General features: G+C 41.9%; 1 protein-coding gene across 2 annotated transcripts in view; it reads left to right on the top strand.

Annotated features, from left to right (window-relative positions):
• NCAM2 (neural cell adhesion molecule 2) overlaps positions 1-19,817 on the top strand; it is a 525,587-nt gene that overhangs the window by 271,737 nt on the left and 234,033 nt on the right. The window contains exons 1-2 of one of the 2 annotated variants that reach the window (XM_074971367.1): positions 9,883-9,925; positions 17,540-17,614. In XM_074971367.1, coding sequence (XP_074827468.1) covers positions 9,898-9,925; positions 17,540-17,614 — 103 coding nt within the window. In that variant the 5' untranslated portion in view covers positions 9,883-9,897. Of the gene's footprint in view, positions 1-9,882; positions 9,926-17,539; positions 17,615-19,817 lie in introns of those variants that run through there. The other variant, XM_074971360.1, reaches the window with a different exon arrangement.

The raw sequence follows: 19,817 nt of genomic DNA, 5'->3' as shown, positions 1-19,817 counted from the left end.
TGCTGGGGTCTTGCTGATTGCATTATAGGAAGCCTACAACCGTGGCTAACTTATCTTTGAACTAAATAAATTACTTCCTGTTTTTCATTAAGGCTTACTTAGCATTTTGCATCCATAAGGCCTTTCTTTAATTCAGCTCTGTTTTGGACTGGAACTTTTAAAATAGAATTCTTCAGCATACGTATATGTGCTTCCTAGCTGTTTGATCTGATACAGAAACTGCTCTGTTCATATCTTCTCTTTTTCTCCAACCTATAACCTTGATAGGTCATTTGTATATCATCTTTGTAATTCTGTTTCTGCTGAATTAATCCTAGAAATGAGTCAATGGTTCAGATAAAAATGAGAACTAGAAGATTTGCCCTAAATTCAAAGTTATTTTGAAACACCTTATGTACAAAAATATGAGTTAACATTTAACAATTCCTTTCCACTTCCTAGTTTAAGCCAGGATACAGAATGGAAACAAAATATCCCAAAAAACCAACAGCTATCAGCCACAAATTTTTTTTTATGTTCGTAACTATACTAAAACCAGGAAGTAATAGAAATCTCAGGGAGGGCCTGATTTTTTACAACAATCACTTTAAAAAAATAGTTTAAGCATCTAAATTTTGTTTACTTAACTTAAACTCGGAGTCCTTAAAGATTCTTCCATTGCTACATGGAGTATCACAGGCTTGAAAAAGGATTGAACAAGCCAGGGACAATAAGAAGAAAGAAACTTAAAATAACAATGAAGGGGATGAAGCCCGATACTTATTAAAATGTTATCATTAACTTCTTCATGCTCCAGCATAAAAGAAACAAGTCCTACTGGGATGAAAAGTTGTGATGTAATAGTTTCCTAAAGGCAAAAACATATCATTTATATAAGCCTAGTTAATATTTAAGACCAAGTTGAGACCAGTGGACTTATGCCATCAGGGAATTTGACCTATATGCTTGCTTAAAGGGGACATTGCTCCTTCTGACAGATATCTCATCGTCATTGTAGGAGTGTGTGGCTGTCTCTCCCCATCAATCTCAGAGGGAGGCCACACCCACTTGTTCTCGGGACCCTCTCTAGGCAGGGCTTATTAGGGGATTAGCAGTCTAATGCCCTAGCCCTTTAGGCAGGGTGAAGCAGCAAGTAGTACAGGGCTCTGGCCTCCAGCCAGGCAGAGCACCAAACAGCTCAGGCCCTCAGGCAGAGCAGAGCAACAACAGCTGTGTGGTCTTAGGCCCTCAGGCAGGGCAGAGTACCAGACAGTCTAGGGTCTCAGGGCAGTCTGATGTCCTAGCTCTGGCAGATAGCAGGTAAACGCAGGCCTGTTGGCCTAAGTTGCGGAGGCTGCCACCATGGGGTGGGGTTGGCATCAGGGATCTAGGGGACCCAGACCCACCCTACTGCACCAGGTCCAGCTGAAACATGGTGACCGGGATTCAGGTAACAACACAACCAAACTACTGTCAGGTATCCCTGAGCTACTTCTTACACTCCCCTCACAGTGTACCTGTGGCTCAGAGTCGTCCTCCAGTGCTCTGGATGGCCGGCAGCTCTGGTAGGTCCTCAGCAAAGCAGGGGTCCTCTTCAGCCTCCAGCCCCAGCAGTGGGAGGGACACATCTGTTTCCTCCAGTGGATCCAGCCCAACTAAGCTGCATGACCCACCTTTTATATTTCCGGTCATACCGCTCTGCTTCCAGCAGGGTGGGTGGGGGTGTCTTGGCTCCACCCACGAGGGGTGGGCAGAGGTTCCTCACCATCAATCTCTGAAGGAGGCCACACCCCCTTACTACACTACCCTGTTTCTCTCTCGTTTGTACAAAAAAGCACTGACAAGTTCATCTTCCTTTCTGCTCCTCTAAGTTACCCCTCCCATGGCTTCTTTCCTTGATTACATATCAAACTCCTTATTCTCACTTTCAAGGCTCTGCACATCACTGCCTCTGCCTGCATCCCAGTTGTCTTGATGTAAGCATGAAAGGGAATATTTTTTTATGAATTCTCTGATGTGCCAGTTACATTTTATAGCCAAAATCTAACAAACTAGGTTTTCTGATTGAATAAGTGTTGTAGCCAATATAGACTGGAATCTACCCCTTTGTACTGAGTCCAGGGAGCTTCAGCTTCCTAATTTTAACTCTGGGTTCTTTTCAGTTCAACTTTTAACTTGAACAGTGTTTCTCAATTAGGATACTTGGTTACTCTTAACTGCCCAACAATGTATTAATTCACCCAGAACCACATTAGTATACAATCAGCATGTCACCACTCAAGTGTAGATGCAACCAATGTTCTAGGTGTGTATGACACACACAATACAGTGTTGCAAGCAGTGATCTCAGCGGTCAAATATGACCTCAAAACCCATTAATTATGGTGCATACTATGCTTACCAAGTAACTGCAAAACCTTAATCTGTCTATTCTTCTGTACCCCTCTTGCTGATATCCTCTCCTCCAGCGTCCTGTCTCATCTTTGTAGTAGATTGCACACTCTTCAGAATAGGGATGGTGTGTCATATGCTGCATTCCTGTATAATTCCAGTGGAACCCCATTGATCTCGACTGAGTTACTCTGGATTTACACCGGTGAAACTAGAACAGAATCTGACCCTCTGTCTTTACTATCTGTGTATAGTGTCATACACCTATACAACACTGTATGCAGGAGATAAGTGGCAGTATTTTGAGAAGCTGAGCAAACTTTATCATTGTTTTGTGGTTTGTTGTTTGTTTGTATGTTTGTAATGGCTTGATTTTCTTTAATAAAATGAACAGATCTAAGATTCATTGGGTAATAGGGACCAAATCTATTATAAAACAAAACTGTACAAACATGACTGCAATCAGTGTTCAGCCTCAGACTTAAATGAGTCTCATTCTGGATATACAAGCCAACTATGCTCAAGTGGTCTTGAATTTCTTTAATAACTAGTTCTTTGAGTGTATGCTATAGAACAGAGGTGGGCAAACTCTTTGGCCCAAGGGCCACATCGGGGTGCAAAACTGTGTGGAGGGCTGGGTAGGGAAGGCTGTGCCCCCCAAACAGCCTGGCCCCCATCCCCTCCCCCTCCCACATCCTGCCGCCTGACTGCCCCGCTCAGAACTCCCGACCCATCCAACCCCCCCTGCTCCTTGTCCCCTGACTGCCCCCTCCCAGGACCCCCCGCCCCAAACTGCCCCCCCGGGATTCCAAACACCCCTGCTCCTTGTCCCCTGCTGCCCACGTGGCAGCATGGCTGTGGGGGAGGAGGGACAGTAGGGGAGGGGCCAGGGGCTAGCCTCCCCAGCCAGGAGCTCAAGGGCCGGGCAGGAGGGTCTCACAGGCCGGATATGGCCCGCGGGCCAGAGTTTGCCCACCTCTGCTATAGAATCTTCATGAGAAATTACATTCTTACATCCAGTGTCTCTATAAAATCAACATTTTCCAAATTACAGTTATTTTAATGCAACAGAAATTAAGTAAAAAAAAATAAATTGACTGACATGGTAAGGTTTTGTAAATTGTAAGACACAGAATGAATTAAAATGCCATTTGCTAAAATTATTAGCTGGAGTATAGTTGATCTAAATCTTTTCATACCTAACTGAAATAGATTTTGTCCAAATCTGTACATTTCCTACCCCCCTCTTATTTTTCAAATGCTGCATGATCATTAGGTAACCATGAAAATGGAGGCAGATATAAGGATTTGGACATGCCAATGTTGAATCTTTCCTGAAACCTCACTTGAAGGCAAGTCCTTGCTGCACTCAGCAATCACTTGTTGATTTGGGGTGGTGATGGAATGAAACTTTCTTTCAGGTTGTGGAGTGGCCTTAGGGGTGAATGGCCAGTGGATCTGTGTAGTTATAGATTCACCAACCTTGCCCCTTCATCAATCTACCCCCACCATTTCCAACAAAACCCTCTGAAAGTATCCCCTGATAATATGCTCTCTGATGGGCAAACTCCCCAAATCCTGTCCCCCTCTTGCCTGGTGGAGCTGCACTACTTCTGCTGACCTACTTATGTGGGTTTGGGATATTGAACTATTCTTAATTGAGATCTTGCAATTGGACCATATCATGACTCTTAAGATAGAGAAGAGTTAGGATTCTGTTGTACTGAATAGAACAGGAATTCTTTATTCAAGCCACTGAACTCAGAGACCTGCTCTTTAGCAAACAGACTAATTAAAAACACAGCCTTTGCTGCCTATTGAAATAGCTAGGGTTTCCCATCAGTCCTAGCCTGGATCTTGTAGTCATGGAAGGGACTACTGAATAGTTATTGGGGGGCACAGATGAGCTTAACCTCTCCTCGTACTTAACAGAACACATAGACCTTCTGTCAGTCTTCAAACTCTTCCGTGGGTGCGACTGTATAATTAAAACCAAAACAAAATCTTCCGATAACTTAATGTAAACTTGATCTCAAGCTTTCTCCTGGAGTTTGACTAGGGAATGCCCTTCAGGTCTTCCCCTCTCTTAGTTTCCTCTTGTATCAATGTCACCCTGGATGTTTCCCAAACCAGTTAAGCAGGTAGCTCAACATCAGAATCCTGCTACCCCATTACAAATGGTAACAACTCTTTGTCACTACTGACAGCATTGTACAGGAGAGAGATTGTATATCCCATCCAGCTTCCTCTCCCATTCTACTTTATTCACTGCTGTACAATAACACCTCCCTAAGGCTGAGTGCGTATTTTGACTTCCCTTCATTATTTCCCCACAACAGTTGATGTTATGGTAGCAGTGTTTTTCACAGCATGTTCCGCTGCAAGTGGTATGCCCAGGAATGCACTGTAAATGTTCATTGGCTTGCACTGTAATATCCTTGGAAACATAGGAAGAAGCAGTATTTTCTCAGAACCAGCAGGTAGCAAATGTTTGAATTCTGGTTTCTCTGTAACACGGTTATAAACATACTCTCTGCTGGCGTGAGTCCATGGAACAGCTTAATTGACGAGATGGACAAAGCATTCACTCATGCATCCAGAGACCTTGAAACCAGTCTTGATACAAACTGTTGCCTGTAATTTAATTTATTAGTTGTTGATGTACAGCAACAACTTAAAAATATGCATGCTGCTGTATATTGGCATCATCAGGTTACCTAATACCTTACATGTCTAAGTGGTTTCCGCTGAAATAAACGTGGATGAGATGTAAAACTTTTTGTGCTATGTAGTCTCTTCACAATATTTTAGTTTTAATTAAATGTCACACTACAAATAAGTGATGAGCAAGCTTCTGCTAGCCTTGTAATGGACTCTCTGCTTGACTACCTCAAAAGCACAGATTGCTAGACTAATCACTTAGACAATATTTTCCTGTTCTAATTTACATAAAGGGATATTTTTCTATTCCTATTTACATAAAGCAATGCCAGTAAAGGACAATGTTGGCTAGGTTGGAAAAATGGGGCAGATGGTCTGATATTTTCCTATTTTGTAAATATTAAAGTACCATATGTAGAATCCGATTTCATTTTGATTTCAGGGATGTAGCTACTATATCTCTATAGAGTTTATTATTGGGTTTATGCTTAGAATTCTAAATGTGGTTGAGCATTTTTGCTAAACTCTTAAGCTAGAGAAGAGAGAGGACTATTTCAAAAGTAAATTTCATTCTTGGAGGAAAAGTATATTCCATTCCTATTTTTGCTTTGACCTTTCATAGCACATGTTTTCATAACCTATCTAGAACATATCATTTAATATACAGAATGTGCATAGTGCCATCAGTTTATTAAATGCAAAGGTATGCTGTGTAACTAAACTCTCCAAACAGTGTTATTGAGATGCTAAGATATTTAATTCCTGAAGAAAGTCCGCAAGACTGATTTTTTTTACCACACCATTAAATGTATATGGGGCTTGCGTTGGGGGTAGAGGAGCTCTATACGTTTCTTCATAATTGGGATATGCATCCAGACTCTGACTTTTTGAGGTCCCTCAATCACCAGATTTATTTGTAGTGTAACTTGTAGTGAGACAGGATAACTTGCTTTTATACAGAGTTTGGCTAAACTGAACCTAGGATTTACTTCCCATCTCCTCTTATTAGGGACAGGTTAATATAAAGAGGAATGATTTGGGTACATCATGGACTTCTGGATGATTTATTGCTTCCATAGAGTATAACAAAAATACACATTCTACACTTGGTCTCAAACTCTTTTCCTTTGCTCCACGGTGCGTCTGTCAGATCACACAGCTTCTTAACTGTCCATCTCAGGGGGCCTGCCTCATCTCCATGGACTGCAGGGAGGAAGGGTAAAATTAGATTGCAGTTCTAGGACTGACAGTGGTGTCAGAGCAAGAATCTGCTATTGGTAATGGAGCCGAAGATGTGCCTGTATTTGTGCCCTGCTCCTGGCTCCATGAGCATCAGAACCATCTGCAAGCCAGAACATTATTCTTTGTCTTAATAGCTGTGGTATGGGACTTTGTCACTGGCTCCGCCAGTAAGCCTCATGGTCCTGAGGACTAGAAAACTTTGTCTTCTGAGACTAAGAAGCAAGCATTATATCTGGAAGAACTGAAAAAAACATTTGAATAAATTTATTCCAGAAGAGTCACCGTTGTCTGCTTTAGCATATGTCTACACTGCAGCTGGGAACATGCCTCTGAGCCTGGGTAAATAGATATGCTGTAATTCTGCTCAAGCTAGTGCACTAAAAATAGGTATGTAGAGGTTGTAGCTATGAGAGCATCTACACAGAGATTACCTGATTCCACTCAGCAGAAAATGAGTAATTGCTCAGGCCTTGCACAATTCGCATTTCCTCTGGTTGCACAAGAGAGTGGTTAATGGAAGCGCTTGCATCCTGAGAACTTTGGAAAATATAGTCACTTCATTTAGATGCCTTATTAGGAGCTGAACACTTTTGCAAGTCTGTCCACAAAGGTATGTCCACACTGCAGCCGTCAGGGTGCCCCCTAGCCCAGGAAGACAAGTATGATCAAGCTAACACTCTCTAGAAATAGCAGCGTAGATATTGTGGCATGAGCAGCGGTATGGTCTAGATACCTGAGTGCAAGCCTGTCCAATACCCTGAGTCTATACTAGGGCAGCTAGCCCATCCAGCTACAACCTCTACATACCTATTTTCAGTGCACTAGCTTGAGCAGAATTAGAGCATATCTATTTACCCAGGCTCAGAGGCATGTTCCCAGCTGCAGTGTAGACATATGCAAAAGCAGAAAACGGTAACTCTTTTGGAATAAATTTATTCAAATGTTTTTTTTTCAGTTTCTTCCAGATATAATACTTGCTTCTTAGTCTCAGAAAAGAGTTTTCTAGTGAAATGGTTTATTTATGACCTTTTCAATGGGCATTTTTAACAGTTTACTTCATTTTATGTCATGCTATGCCATACAAACTTAGTTTCATTTGTACTGTGTTCAGCACAATAGATAAGAGACAAACCTCTTTTCCTTGTTAATAACTATAAGCTGGAATGTATGGGTCTTCTAGCATATTAACCTGTATGTCGGTGATTCCTCTGGACAAACCTTCAGCTATGCAGTAACTGGGGAATTAAGCACATTTATTCCCATTTTGGCAAATTAGATTTGTTCCAATCCAATTTTCATTTTATCATATTGAAAATGTATTATACTGTATATCATTTATTGGGCTTGTGTACGTGGTGTGTGGGCAGGAGGAGGGAGGCATTTGTTTGCTGTAACTTTAGTTAGTCTACTATGAAAATTCCTATGTATACACAACACAATTCCTTAGAGTGCACCAACTCCACATTTTTATTAAGAACTCTGGAGTCCCCTTTCAGAGTATACTAATTTTGATGCAAATTGAGTTAGTTCAGTCCGTTGTTTGTGTGCCTGCAAAGCTGCCATAGCACTATTTTGGCAGCCCTCCAACTGCTATCCCACAGTGCTTTGTGAGTTTCCCTTACTGATGCTCAGTCTGTTTACCTGTGTGCCCGCCACTTCTCTAATGTCAAGTTGACTGGATGTCCCCTCCCTCATTTCAAAACTGGCATGGAGCTCCTCAATTCAACTGTATCAGTATTGAAACACTATTACTCCAGAAGCCTTTACACCATGTCTCAAGCAGCGACTTGGAGTCATGCTGAGACTCTAGATCTCTCCGTCTGGAGTGAAGTGTTCGTGCAGCAAGCTCTTGAGGCCAGTCACTGGAATAAATATGTATCGACGATACCTCAGCATGTAAGTGTCTATCCTCACAATTTCTTCTTGTACTACACAGCTGTGCTAACTTCCGTTCTGGCTGCTGCACAGCTGCAGTTATTTTTGGCAGATGTGGGCTAGGAACCTTTCCATGTCTCCACCCCCGTCTGCCTCTTTCCCTCCCTCAGCCACACTCTCAGTTCGCTCCTCCCTATACACATTTTCAAAATGGTGGCTGCTCCCACTTGGCAATCTTCTTCTATCTCGTGCTAAAGCTCTATCAACCATTTACAAGCCAATGCCATGGAGGGCGCACACTCATCTATCCCTCTCCCCAGCCTGGCAAATGCTCCCCCCAAACCCATTCGCTTACTCAAAATGGCAGATGGCAGCATGGTGCAACTGCAATCTGTACCACATGTCCCCTCCCACAGCATATTTAACTAGTGAAAACATTCACTTGTGTGAAATTCACACCATTTATTGATTTAATGGTTCCAGGAAAAGGAGTTTGGTTAGCATAATCAACGTACATGACATAGACTGCGGCATTGCATGCCTGTAAAGATACTAAGGCTGCTGTGCTCTGCTGAAGTATATATACCCAGTAACAAGCATTCATATGGGAAAAGAGGTTTACCTTAGGGGTATCATAGCTGTATAGCTCTTAATGGGTTTTCATAGACCTACAGAGACTGGGAACTGGCTTCAATCAATTAGTGGAGAATCCAGTCCATTTTTCTCTGCACCTTCAGCATGTCTGGAGGGGAGGTAAGCAGAATTTAAGACAGATAAGTTGTTTTCATTTGGTGTGGACATTTTGTGGGATAATGGAATGGTCATTGCCTGAGGTATAGCTTGCAATTCTCTTCCTCTCCTACAGCTCTTCTGTGCTGTTGGGGGGCCATTCTGGTGAATAGCTTCACAGCATATCTTGTTGGTCTGCCTTAGTCTTTTTGAAAAGGGTTATCATTTACGTCCTAGTCACCTAGTCCTAGTCATCTGCCTTGATATGATGTCATCAAGAGTCAGGACAGCATAAAGGGGATGTAGAGGGGATTATTATCCAGCTTGCCCCCAGATGCCCCCCACTAATCCCTTTGGCCCCACATAAGCACTTCCAAGGCACAGCGAAACTGCAAAGCCAAACTGGGAACATAATTCCCAGCTCCCCTGCACCCAGCTTCCAAGGCACAACTGCAAACCCAAACAGTATATATTGCCTACCCCAAAATCCTATTCTAGCCCCCTCCTCCACACCCTAGCTCTGAGGTTCCTCTAAGACTGGGAAGAATCTCAGGGAGGGAAAATCAGAAATGCATGTTAAAAAATGCTATCATAGCCTCCCTGCAATATGAACAATAACTGCTGCTTGTTGTGGGTTTTTTCCTACTCCCCCAGCCACAGTCCCTTCAGCACCCAGACCCTCAAGGACAGGGCCTTTATCAATGGCTGGAACGACTGGCTAACCTGAGGGGGAAGGAATGGAGAATTCAGATTGCAATGTTCACAGATCTAAGTGCAGAATCTCTTCTCCCCCAGATTGAATACAAGGGAGAGGTGGAGGTTGTATTTGAGGCTGAAGAGGGGAAAAAGACAGGCAGTTCTCCAGAGACAGCGTTGCCATGGCAAAGACACTGTAGAGAAAGACAGGAACATGCAGAGGCGACTCCACTCCGGAGGCAGTACAGAAGCAGCGTATTCTTCTGCAGATCGTACAGCTAGTGGACCCACAGACAATCCTGTGCCCTCAGCCAGGACCCAGCCATGTTTTTCAGCTCCTGGACAGTACAAGGTACTGGAACCACCAGCATATGTTCCCTGCTGTACCTCCACAGCTGTGCTTCCAGAGGCCACTCCCCTCCCTAGCCCCAGCTCCAGGCAGTGTGAACAATTGCAACTGGGATCCCAACTCTTTTAAAGCCATTTTATTCCCCTGATAACTTTGAGACCCGACACTCAATGCTAGAAGGCCTAAGAACAAGACAAGGCAGAGACTTAATCTCCTGATCATTAGGAAGTTTTATAACCCAGTGTGAAAGTACCTTATCCATGGTATCACGCATCTGTGTGACAATGGCCCCAGCAGACCTGAGGATTAAGTGTCAGGACCCCAGTATTGAATCCAGGCCCACCACAGCTGAGGAAGAGCTCTGTTTATCTTGAAAGCTTGTCTCTCTTCCCACCAGAAGTTGGTTCAATAAAAGTATTACCTCACCCACCTGGTCTCTAATATCTTGGGACTGATATTGGCTACAACAACATTGCACACAGTAATGGCCCCAACAGTCAATCTCCCTGGACTGATTTAGTTGCCTATGGGCTGCTAATGTTCAAGGGTTACCAGCTTCCAGATGGCAAGGACAACCTGCTTCTCAACATGTAGAGAGTGTGGCATGTTGGTACACTGCCACCGTGGCTCTGGGGCAATCCCAAGCAATGGCATTGCACTGCATGGAGCTAATCCAGGAACAGCTTCCGTAGTAGCAATTGCTTAGTGTCATCCTCCTTTTTCCATTGCTGCTGCTGCTGGTGCTGCTGGAGAAGCCGCTGCTGCAGTCACAACATCTGCTTGGTGCAATGGGCGAAGTCCAAAACTAAAGCCATGTTGCTTCAAGAACTCAGATAAAGCCCGAACAGTGTCTGAGTATTCACAGTGTGACAAAGCTCTGTCCTTGCCTCCGTGGGTCCCGTGTTTCCTGGTGGATTTTGCTAGCCTCAGAGGCTCAGTGACCCTCCACGTAACCCTTCTCTCTCTAGAGACAAGGGTCACAGTCTACTGAGTCATTTTCATCATAAGCCAGCGAGGGAGGTGAGGAGAAGTTATCCTTCCTTGCACAGTCTCTGTTGTCTCCCAGTCTCAGTGATGAATAAGGGGGCAAAGGTGGGGGGAGGAGCCCAGGCCCACCCTCTACTCCGGGCTCCAGCCCAGGGACCCTAATAGTATCAGCTATGGTAGCTGACCTTTTAGAAACATGACATGTACAATTTCCTGGGCTACTTCCCCCACAGCAGCCCTCACTTCCTCAAGCTCCACTTCACCCTTACCTCAGGGCCTCCTTCCTTGTGCCTGATATGGTGTGTACTACTCAGCCTCTCCAACAGCACAACTTCCTTCCACAGCTCCTGACATGCACACCCACCTGACTGACTGGGAGGCTTTTAACTAGTTTCAGCCAGCCCCTGATTGGCTTCAGGTGTCCCAATCAACCTAGCATTCTCCCTGCCTTCTGGAAAGTTCTTAATTGGCCGCAGGTGTCTTAATTGACCTGGAGCAGCTTCCATTTCACTTAACCTGGTACCAGGGATTTGTTTAGTCTGGAGCTAATACATCTATCTCCCACTACTTTTCTGTAGCCATGTGGCCTTGCCCCGTCACAACAGTTACTGGCATAGTGCTGCAGCTCTATAGCTGGGTCCATGCTGACTGACAGCAATCCAGAAAAAAAAAAAAGGAAACAGGGGTGAGACAGCAGAATCACGAGATTTTTTTTGAGTTTGACTCCAAGTTCCAGAATTCCACTGGCTTCCACCTGGCTTCTCCTGTGCATCCCATAATATGTAGTGAGAAAAATCCCAGAATACATATTGCTCAGCAGCGAAGCAAAGGACTATGGGATACTCTCTCAGAACGTCATTCTCTTAGTGTGCCCCAAGCCCCTGATGTGTGTACACAATGATGCAAATTGAAAGGGAGCAGTCATCCCATGTGCACATTATTAGCATGGCCTAAGTATAGATCACCAACTAGTGCATGTGAACTCAGTGCAAACTAAATGCACTGTGAAGACAAGTCCATTATTAGCATTGCCATATATATATATATATATATATATATATATATATATATATATATATATAAAGACCTCATCCAGTAGACAATATATGACTATATGTCTACAGAAGGTCACAGAGCCTGACCTTAAGGGAGGCCACCTGTTCATTACAGAGGTTATCTTTTTGTTAAAAAAAGGCAAGGGACTCGGGGGGAAGGGAAGGGGAAGGAAAAAACAATGCAGTGCCATTTGCAACTGGAAGCTGCACACACCATCAGGAAACACATTCTCTTCATTCTGCAGACCAAAATGCTGGATTCTGGCTTTGCTTTAATCTCCTCCTTTACCACTGACGTACATTAAAAAGAAGTTATGCAAGCTCCAAACAAGAGTAATGTATGTATTTTGGTAGTGCATAAGAGCCAACCAAGAACTGGATCCCATTGTACTAGGCACTGTGGAAACACACTGTAAAAGACAATCCATGCCACGAAGAGCTGATAGCTTACTGTATGACAGCAAGTGGTATGATAGTCATTCTGCGTGACCTGTCCTTGATAGTTTAATTTTATTTGGCTCTGATAAAACAACAACCAATAAAACCTGTTAGCCAAGGAAAAGGATGGCAACTTTGAACTACAGCCTCTTTGGTGATCTCTGACTGATGTTTGGTCTTCTGAGTAAGAAACTTTCCTTAACTGTGTAGGGTGTTGGCTGCTTCTGAAAACTATTCAAAGGAGTCCACCCAGTTTATTCTCAAGGGTCAGCTACTCTATTCTGGAGAAGGAGGGGAAATAGAATATCTAATGAAGAATTATGTACTGCAACAACAGGGCATTTTCCACACTGAATTGCAATATAGTCATCCCAGCAATGGAGCAAAGTAAGTGTTTAGTTTCTTTGGCGCAGCACACATGGAATTTAATTTTGAAAATGCACAAGAGAGTACACTTATAAAGTCTGCAGACAATACCAAGCTGGGAGGGGTTGCAAGTGCTTTGGAGGATAGGATTAAAATTCAAAATGATCTGGACAAACTGGAGAAATGGTCTGAAGTAAATAGGATGAAATTCAATAAGGACAAATACAAAGTACTCCACTCTAGGAAGGAACAATCAGCTGCACACATATAAAGTGGGAAATGACTGCCTAGGAAGGAGTACTGCGGAAAGGGATCTGGGGTTAATAGTGGATCACAAGCTAAATATGAGTCAATAGTGTAACGCTGTTGCAAAAAAAAGAAAACCTCATTCTGGGATGTATTAGCCGGAGTATTGTAAGCAAGACACAAGAAGTAATTCTTCTGCTCTATTCCACACTGATTAGGCCTCAACTGCAGTATTGTGTCCAGTTTTGAGTACCACATTTCAGAAAAGATGTGGACAAATTGGAGAAGATCAACAAAAATGATTAAAAGTGGCAAAGAGTTCTGTGGCACCTTATAGACTAACAGATGTATTGGAGGATAAGCTTTCGTGGGTGAAGACCCACTTCGTCGGATGCATGTAGTGGAAATTTCCAGAGGCAGGTATAAATATGCAAGCAAGAATCAGGCTAGGGATAACGAGGTTAGTTCCATCAGGGAGGATTGGTTCAATCAGGGCCTCATCCTCCCTCATCCTCATCCTCCCTGATTGAACTAACCTCGTTATCCCTAGCCTGATTCTTGCTTGCATATTTATACCTGCCTCTGGAAATTTCCACTACATGCATCCGACGAAGTGGGTATTCACCCATGAAAGCTTATCCTCCAATACATCTGTTAGTCTATAAGGTGCCACAGGACTCTTTGCTGCTTTTACAGATCCAGACTAACACAGCTACCCCTCTGATACTTGAAAAATGATTAAAGGGTCTAGAAAACATGACCTATGAGGGAAGATTGAAAAAATTGGGTTTGTTTAGTCTGGAGAAGAGAAGACTGAGAGAGGACATGATAATAGTTTTCAGGTACATAAAAGACTGTTACAAGGAGGAGGGAGAAAAATTGTTCTTCTTAACCTCTGACGATAGGACAAGAAGCAATAGGCTTACATTGCAGCAAGGATGGTTTAGGTTGGACATTAGGAAAAACTTCCTAACTGTCAGCGTGGTTAAGCACTAGAATAAATTGCCTAGGGAAGTTGTGGAATCTCCACCATTGGGGATTTTTAAGAGCAGGTTGGACAAACACCTGTCAGGGATGGTCCATATAATACTTAGTCCTGCCTTGAGTGCAGGGGACTGAAGTAGATGACCTCTCGAGGTCACTTCCAGTTCTATGATTCTATGCAATGAAACTTAAAAGGGAACTCTAAAAGAATGGGTTTAACATTTTAGATAACTAGTTCATCTCTTGTTTACTAGGTCTTGTTTGTAGTCAAATGTATAAACATATAGTGTCTTGAATTATTTTGTCAGATCAATAAGTCTCCCAGACTTTTCAACAAACTGAGCTTAAACTTCTATTTGTACAACCTTTCTCACTGTCTGACTGTTTTTATGGAGTGCCAAACATTTATGGAGTGTCAGATGCAATATTTAGACTAGCATATAATTTAACCTGAAATGGGCTGTGTGCTTGCTATTTTGGGGTTTGACCACTTATACTTTGAACACATTGTTATTATTTTATTAATATTATTAATATAGTCTTCTTCTGTTGTTGTGGGAGAGCTGTTGTGAAAAGATGGGGGAGCTACTCTGTACCTGAAAGCAGCAGCGTGGAGCCCCCATAGTCACTCCTGTCATCTAAATATATTTCATACAAAGCATGCCATATGAGGTATCATGTGAAAGGTCATGATCTGCTGGAACCCATTGTTTTGTCCAAATATGTATATCATTAGTGTGTATAAAGTTGAGATTTTTTCCTATATGGTTGTTACTGAAATATTTTGTAAGTTTGAGGGTCTCTCCTGCTACATCGGGATCCACTTCCAGGAAGGTGTTAAGCAACCATTAATCAGAAGGGGAGTTGTAAACAAGGGATTTACAATACTATAAGAGAGCTGCACAAGCATCACATAGTGGGAGATTGCTCAACCCTGTGACTCAGCAAAGTCCATCAGGACATGCTTGGGCTAGTGTTTTCCCGGCCCGTGGACTGAGGATATAAAATGGGGGACAGTGACGTCACGTTTTGGCCTTTCTCCTCCTGCACCTATGCTGGAAACAACAAGAAATTGAGAAGACAAAGACTTGAACTGAGGAGACTGGTCCCAGCCTTAAAGGGGAAGCTTGTGTATTAAGAACTGCAACATCTAATGGGGTGAGAAAACTGATTGATTCAAATACTGCCAAGACAAATAAGGACTAGAGATTTAGACTTGCACTTATCTCATATTTTCTTTGATAACTATCTTTGACCCTTTGTGCCTAACACTTATAATCACTTAAAATCTATATTCTGTAGTTAATAAATCTGTTTTATATTTTACCTAAAACAGTGTGTTTTGCTTGAAGTGCTTGGGAAATCTCAACTCAGTTTACAAAGGATAGTGAATGTCCTCTCCACATGGAAGGAGGGATGGACTGCGTAATAAACATCTACTGGTCTGGCTTCTGACCAGGAATGGAATATTCTCGGGGTGCAAGGCTGGGGGTTGACAGATTTGCTGGTGCCTTTCTGTTCTGTGAGTGGCTCAGGGAGCATTCATGCAATATAGCTGGGTTTGGGGTTGCACATGCTGTTGTACTGAGTGATGATAGTTCCCAGAGGAGTTTTCTGCATGTCACTAACATAGCATTGTGAGTGACAGCCCAGGCTAGAGAGTTATGGGGGAGCAGCGTTACCCTAAATCCAGGTTGCATCCTGGGGATCCTGTCACAATGGGTTTGGCATCAGCCTCTGAAAATGGGAAGACTTGAGCTCATTCTGATGCCCTCAGAAAAGGTGTTCCATAGTTGAGGGTCCCTCACAGACAATCCCCCAAGTCCACACTCAAACATTTCATTCTTGTTCAGAACAACTGAATAAATTAAAAGTAGTTAAGAAGATAATGACTTAAATCCCACTTGTTATTCATTAAAAGTTTAGGGTGGGTTTAAGAAGAACTTTTGATTTGTAAATGTTTTAGGCCATTATTGAAATTCTACGGAGAGGACCACTTTCTCTTACATGAAATGGGTTATTAGTCTATAAATTCAAATATGGTCTGTGTCTTCCCTTATCCAAGCTGTTTATGTAGAGCTAGAACAGGTATTGCATAATTGTTTGGATTGTCTTTTATTGATGGTAATAATTGCCATATGGCGCTATATTATGTATGAAATACTCTTTCAAATCTGTTTTTGGGCTTATGCTTTCACTTTTTATTCTGTAGTTAACAGCAGTACAGTCAGTACTGTACAAGGAGTTTTTCAAAGTGTTATAAAATGTAACATATTCATGGAAGAAAAAGATTTTGTCAGATAAAATAAATTTGATAGTAACTGTGCTCACCCCCAACTGTCCTCTAGGGTGCATCTACACTGCAAAGAAGAACCTTGAGCTTGCCTGTGCCAGCTGACTCAGACTTGCGGGGCTCAGATTGAAGGGCTGTTTAATTGTAGTGTAGGTGTTTGGGCTCAGTCTGGAGCCTAGGATCAAGGACCCTGCGAGAGGGGAGGGTTCCAGAGCTCAGACTTCAGCCCAAGCCCAAATGTCTATGCCATAGTGTAACAGCCCCTGAGCCCCACGCCTGCAAGCCCAAGTCAACTGTCATGGGCCAGCCATGGGTGTTTAGTTCTAGAGTAGACATATCCTCAGACTCCCATGATAACTGTGGATCAAGGAGCTGGTGAGGTGAAATCTTCCGTCTAAATGGCCATCTTTAGCATTCACTGTGCACAATTGTACTGATCATGGTTTTAAAGGAGTTCAGTCACTTCCACACACCTTTGAGATAGATGAATCAATCATGTGTTTCAAGACTAAAAAAATGTTGAAAAGACACTATCTAATATTTTTAGAGTCCCAATCACCCTATAATTCTTTTGTTTATAATACTCTTAGAACTTTGTAAATACAATTTCATTCCCTAAAACTTTGATTCTTTTCCATCTGGCAGATATTTTATTTTTTTTTCTGTTTCTAGTAGAACTTGAAATGAGTATGACTTTTTCTTTTAGTATTCCATTTTGGTGTGTGTGCATATGTAAGCCAAATTCTGTGCACCCAGTTGACTTATGCAGATGCACCTACTTACTCTAGGATTCAGTAAGGCCCTGTGTTAATTGTATTCCATCTCTGGAAAAAATGGTTTCTTAGTTCGTTTGTGCTTTCAGTTCTTCATCTACAATAAGCAGCGTGTAAAGTATCGGTGTTGCTTAGGTCCTTCATATAGAGTGGCTATGTATTTGAGAGGGTTTTTTATCTCTTGGCTGTGTGTGTGTGTGCGAGAGAGAGAAACTGAATGCTTAGGATCTCCAGGACATTCCCCATCAAGTTAACTTTACTGGGATGTTATAGTTTGCATCTAAAACGTGATCTCTAACTTACTCTTAGATTTCTTCCCCCCCACTGCTATAAATACTCTATTTTGGGAGATACTATGTTTAGCTAACACTCAGTCTTTTTTGTGCTGCTTGTACAGTACATATACTGTGTGTAGGCATATTTTAACTGATACATGCAGAATGTATTCATGCTGTATTTACATTGTATTTTTCAGCTCTTCTTCAAGTGACGATTTCACTTAGCAAGGTAGAGCTTAGCGTGGGCGAATCCAAATTCTTCACATGCACAGGTATGTATTTCATTATATCTCCAGGTATTTTTGCTAAATTTTCAGATCAAACTTTTTCATAATTTGAATGTTATTAATTGGCTTAGAAATATTTATATTTAAAGTATATTGTTTCAATATTTGCATTGAATTCTGACTACTTGCATGTTGTGATAAATAGCAAGTCCTGCTACATTGGCTTCACATAATGTATGCTTTCAGTCTACAGACTGTTGATTTCAGGTGCCAAACAGACTAAATCACTTATTTTGAAATTGATTTCCATCAGTATAAATTATTTATGTATGTAAATTTTTTGCTCTATTAAAATAGTTTTACTTGTCTAAACACTAATATTAGAATGAACATATAAGATCATAATTGAATCATTTTTGGTAAATAGCTAATGAATAAATTAGACATAGGATGCTGCTCTGAAGTTACACCTGAGTGACTGTTTCAGTATCCAACAGAGCATATGTAACCTGAAAAGTTAGAATTACTTTTTCTCATGAAATCAACTTTTTACCCAGGGAAAGTTTTAGCAGTACTTTAGAAAACTTTGCCAAATAGTTTATTTCTCAAACATAGGACCTGAACCTGAAAAGTATTAAAAAAAAATTCATACATCAAAGATGCTTTCATGTGGGTTTTGACATGGGTCTGTTTTATTATCTCTAATTGAAGGTGTGTGTGGAGATGTTAAGAGGGTTAGTGTGGAGATGGTGATGAAATCCTGACCTATTTTAAGTCAATGGGAGTTTTGCCGGGCTTCATTCTGTGGCATTGAAGTAGTTTTAGTTTGCTACTGACATCCAGCTATAAGACTGAAATTTTGGCCCCACTGAAGTCAGTGGAAAACTATTACTGATTTAAAAAGGGTCAGGATTTCACTTCGTATCTCTGTCATATCTTGTTCAATTAGTGAGGTCCAAGGTCTTAACCAGTGTCAGGCTGAGACCTGCATAGGTGAGACAGTTGCTTTATTATTATGGATAGGACTGAGTCACCTGCTGGAGTCATGGTTTTGCTATTAATTGACCATGTTTAAAAAAAGTCAGGGAACCTGGAGGTTGTGTTTTATAAATCAAATTTGTGACTGATGTGTTTAGCTTCTCTCAAGATGAGACCAGTAATTTTTCTTAGAAATAATTTTATATATAATATAAAATGTGCGTTTAGAGTTATGCCATCATTGTGGTCAAAATTATCCATGCATTAAGATGAGAATATTCATACCTGTTTTGTCAACTTGCTTAATCAATAATCTGTAAACAATGTTACAGTTTTGTTGCAGTAACAGTGGAACTGCCGTATCTTTTAAATGTTATTAGGTAAGAGTTCATTATTATTTTCAAATGACTCATCATCGGATGACTCATAGTGTGCAAAAGACATGTCCTCATAGGCCTTGTTAACAACAACTATTTAGAACTCCAAACAGCCAAAAGCAGAGGACCAGATCAGAATCTTGTGTTGGTTCAGACTGATCCTGTGTCCTTTACCACTCCTGTCTCACTGGGGGATGTCTTAGATTTGCTGGCATATCCTCCTGTCCAGTCAAACAAGTCCATTGAACGTTTGTGGAACTCTCAGCTGTCACTGCTCATTGGGGCATGCACCCTTTTTGAGCTCTTCACAGCTGACTGTCAGTCACCTGCAGAAACCAGTCCCCACAGCCAGAGGGTCAGGGAGGCTTTTCACTTACTTGGGAGACTCACCGGTGTCATTCTCATAATCCATCGGGGCAAAAAGGGTTTCAGCTCTCCTCCCTTAGCAGGGATGTGATCTGATGTCACATAGCTGCTATACAACAACCTCTGCAGAGAAGTAAACTTCTCCGCCTTGGGATTTTAGTTTTATTCCAAGTTGGGGGATGGTCTATGCAATTCTGTGATGCAGAATGTGGTAGTAGCAGGATTTGATATTGAATCTGGCCCAATGTTATCTGAATATCTAGCATATAGTTATATCTGAGGGGATTTATGCCAACCACTCAGGCAGTTAGATGGGTTACAGTTTATTCACTGTGAGTTAAAAAAAGAAAAAGAGGAAAAAACAGCTTCAACCAGCTGGAAATCAGATAGTTCTGAAAAGTATGATACAGTTTTAAGGACTGTTCTTTGGATATAGGCCAGTGGTTGCTCACCAATTCCTGGCTCACTTAAAAACGTTAGTCCAATGGCAACTTAAAACTAGAATGTAACCTTTAAATATGGAAACA

This window comes from Natator depressus, chromosome 1 (assembly GCF_965152275.1).
Source record: "Natator depressus isolate rNatDep1 chromosome 1, rNatDep2.hap1, whole genome shotgun sequence".
Classification (NCBI taxonomy): domain Eukaryota; kingdom Metazoa; phylum Chordata; order Testudines; family Cheloniidae; genus Natator; species Natator depressus.
This window is presented reverse-complemented; position numbering and strand designations above follow the sequence as displayed.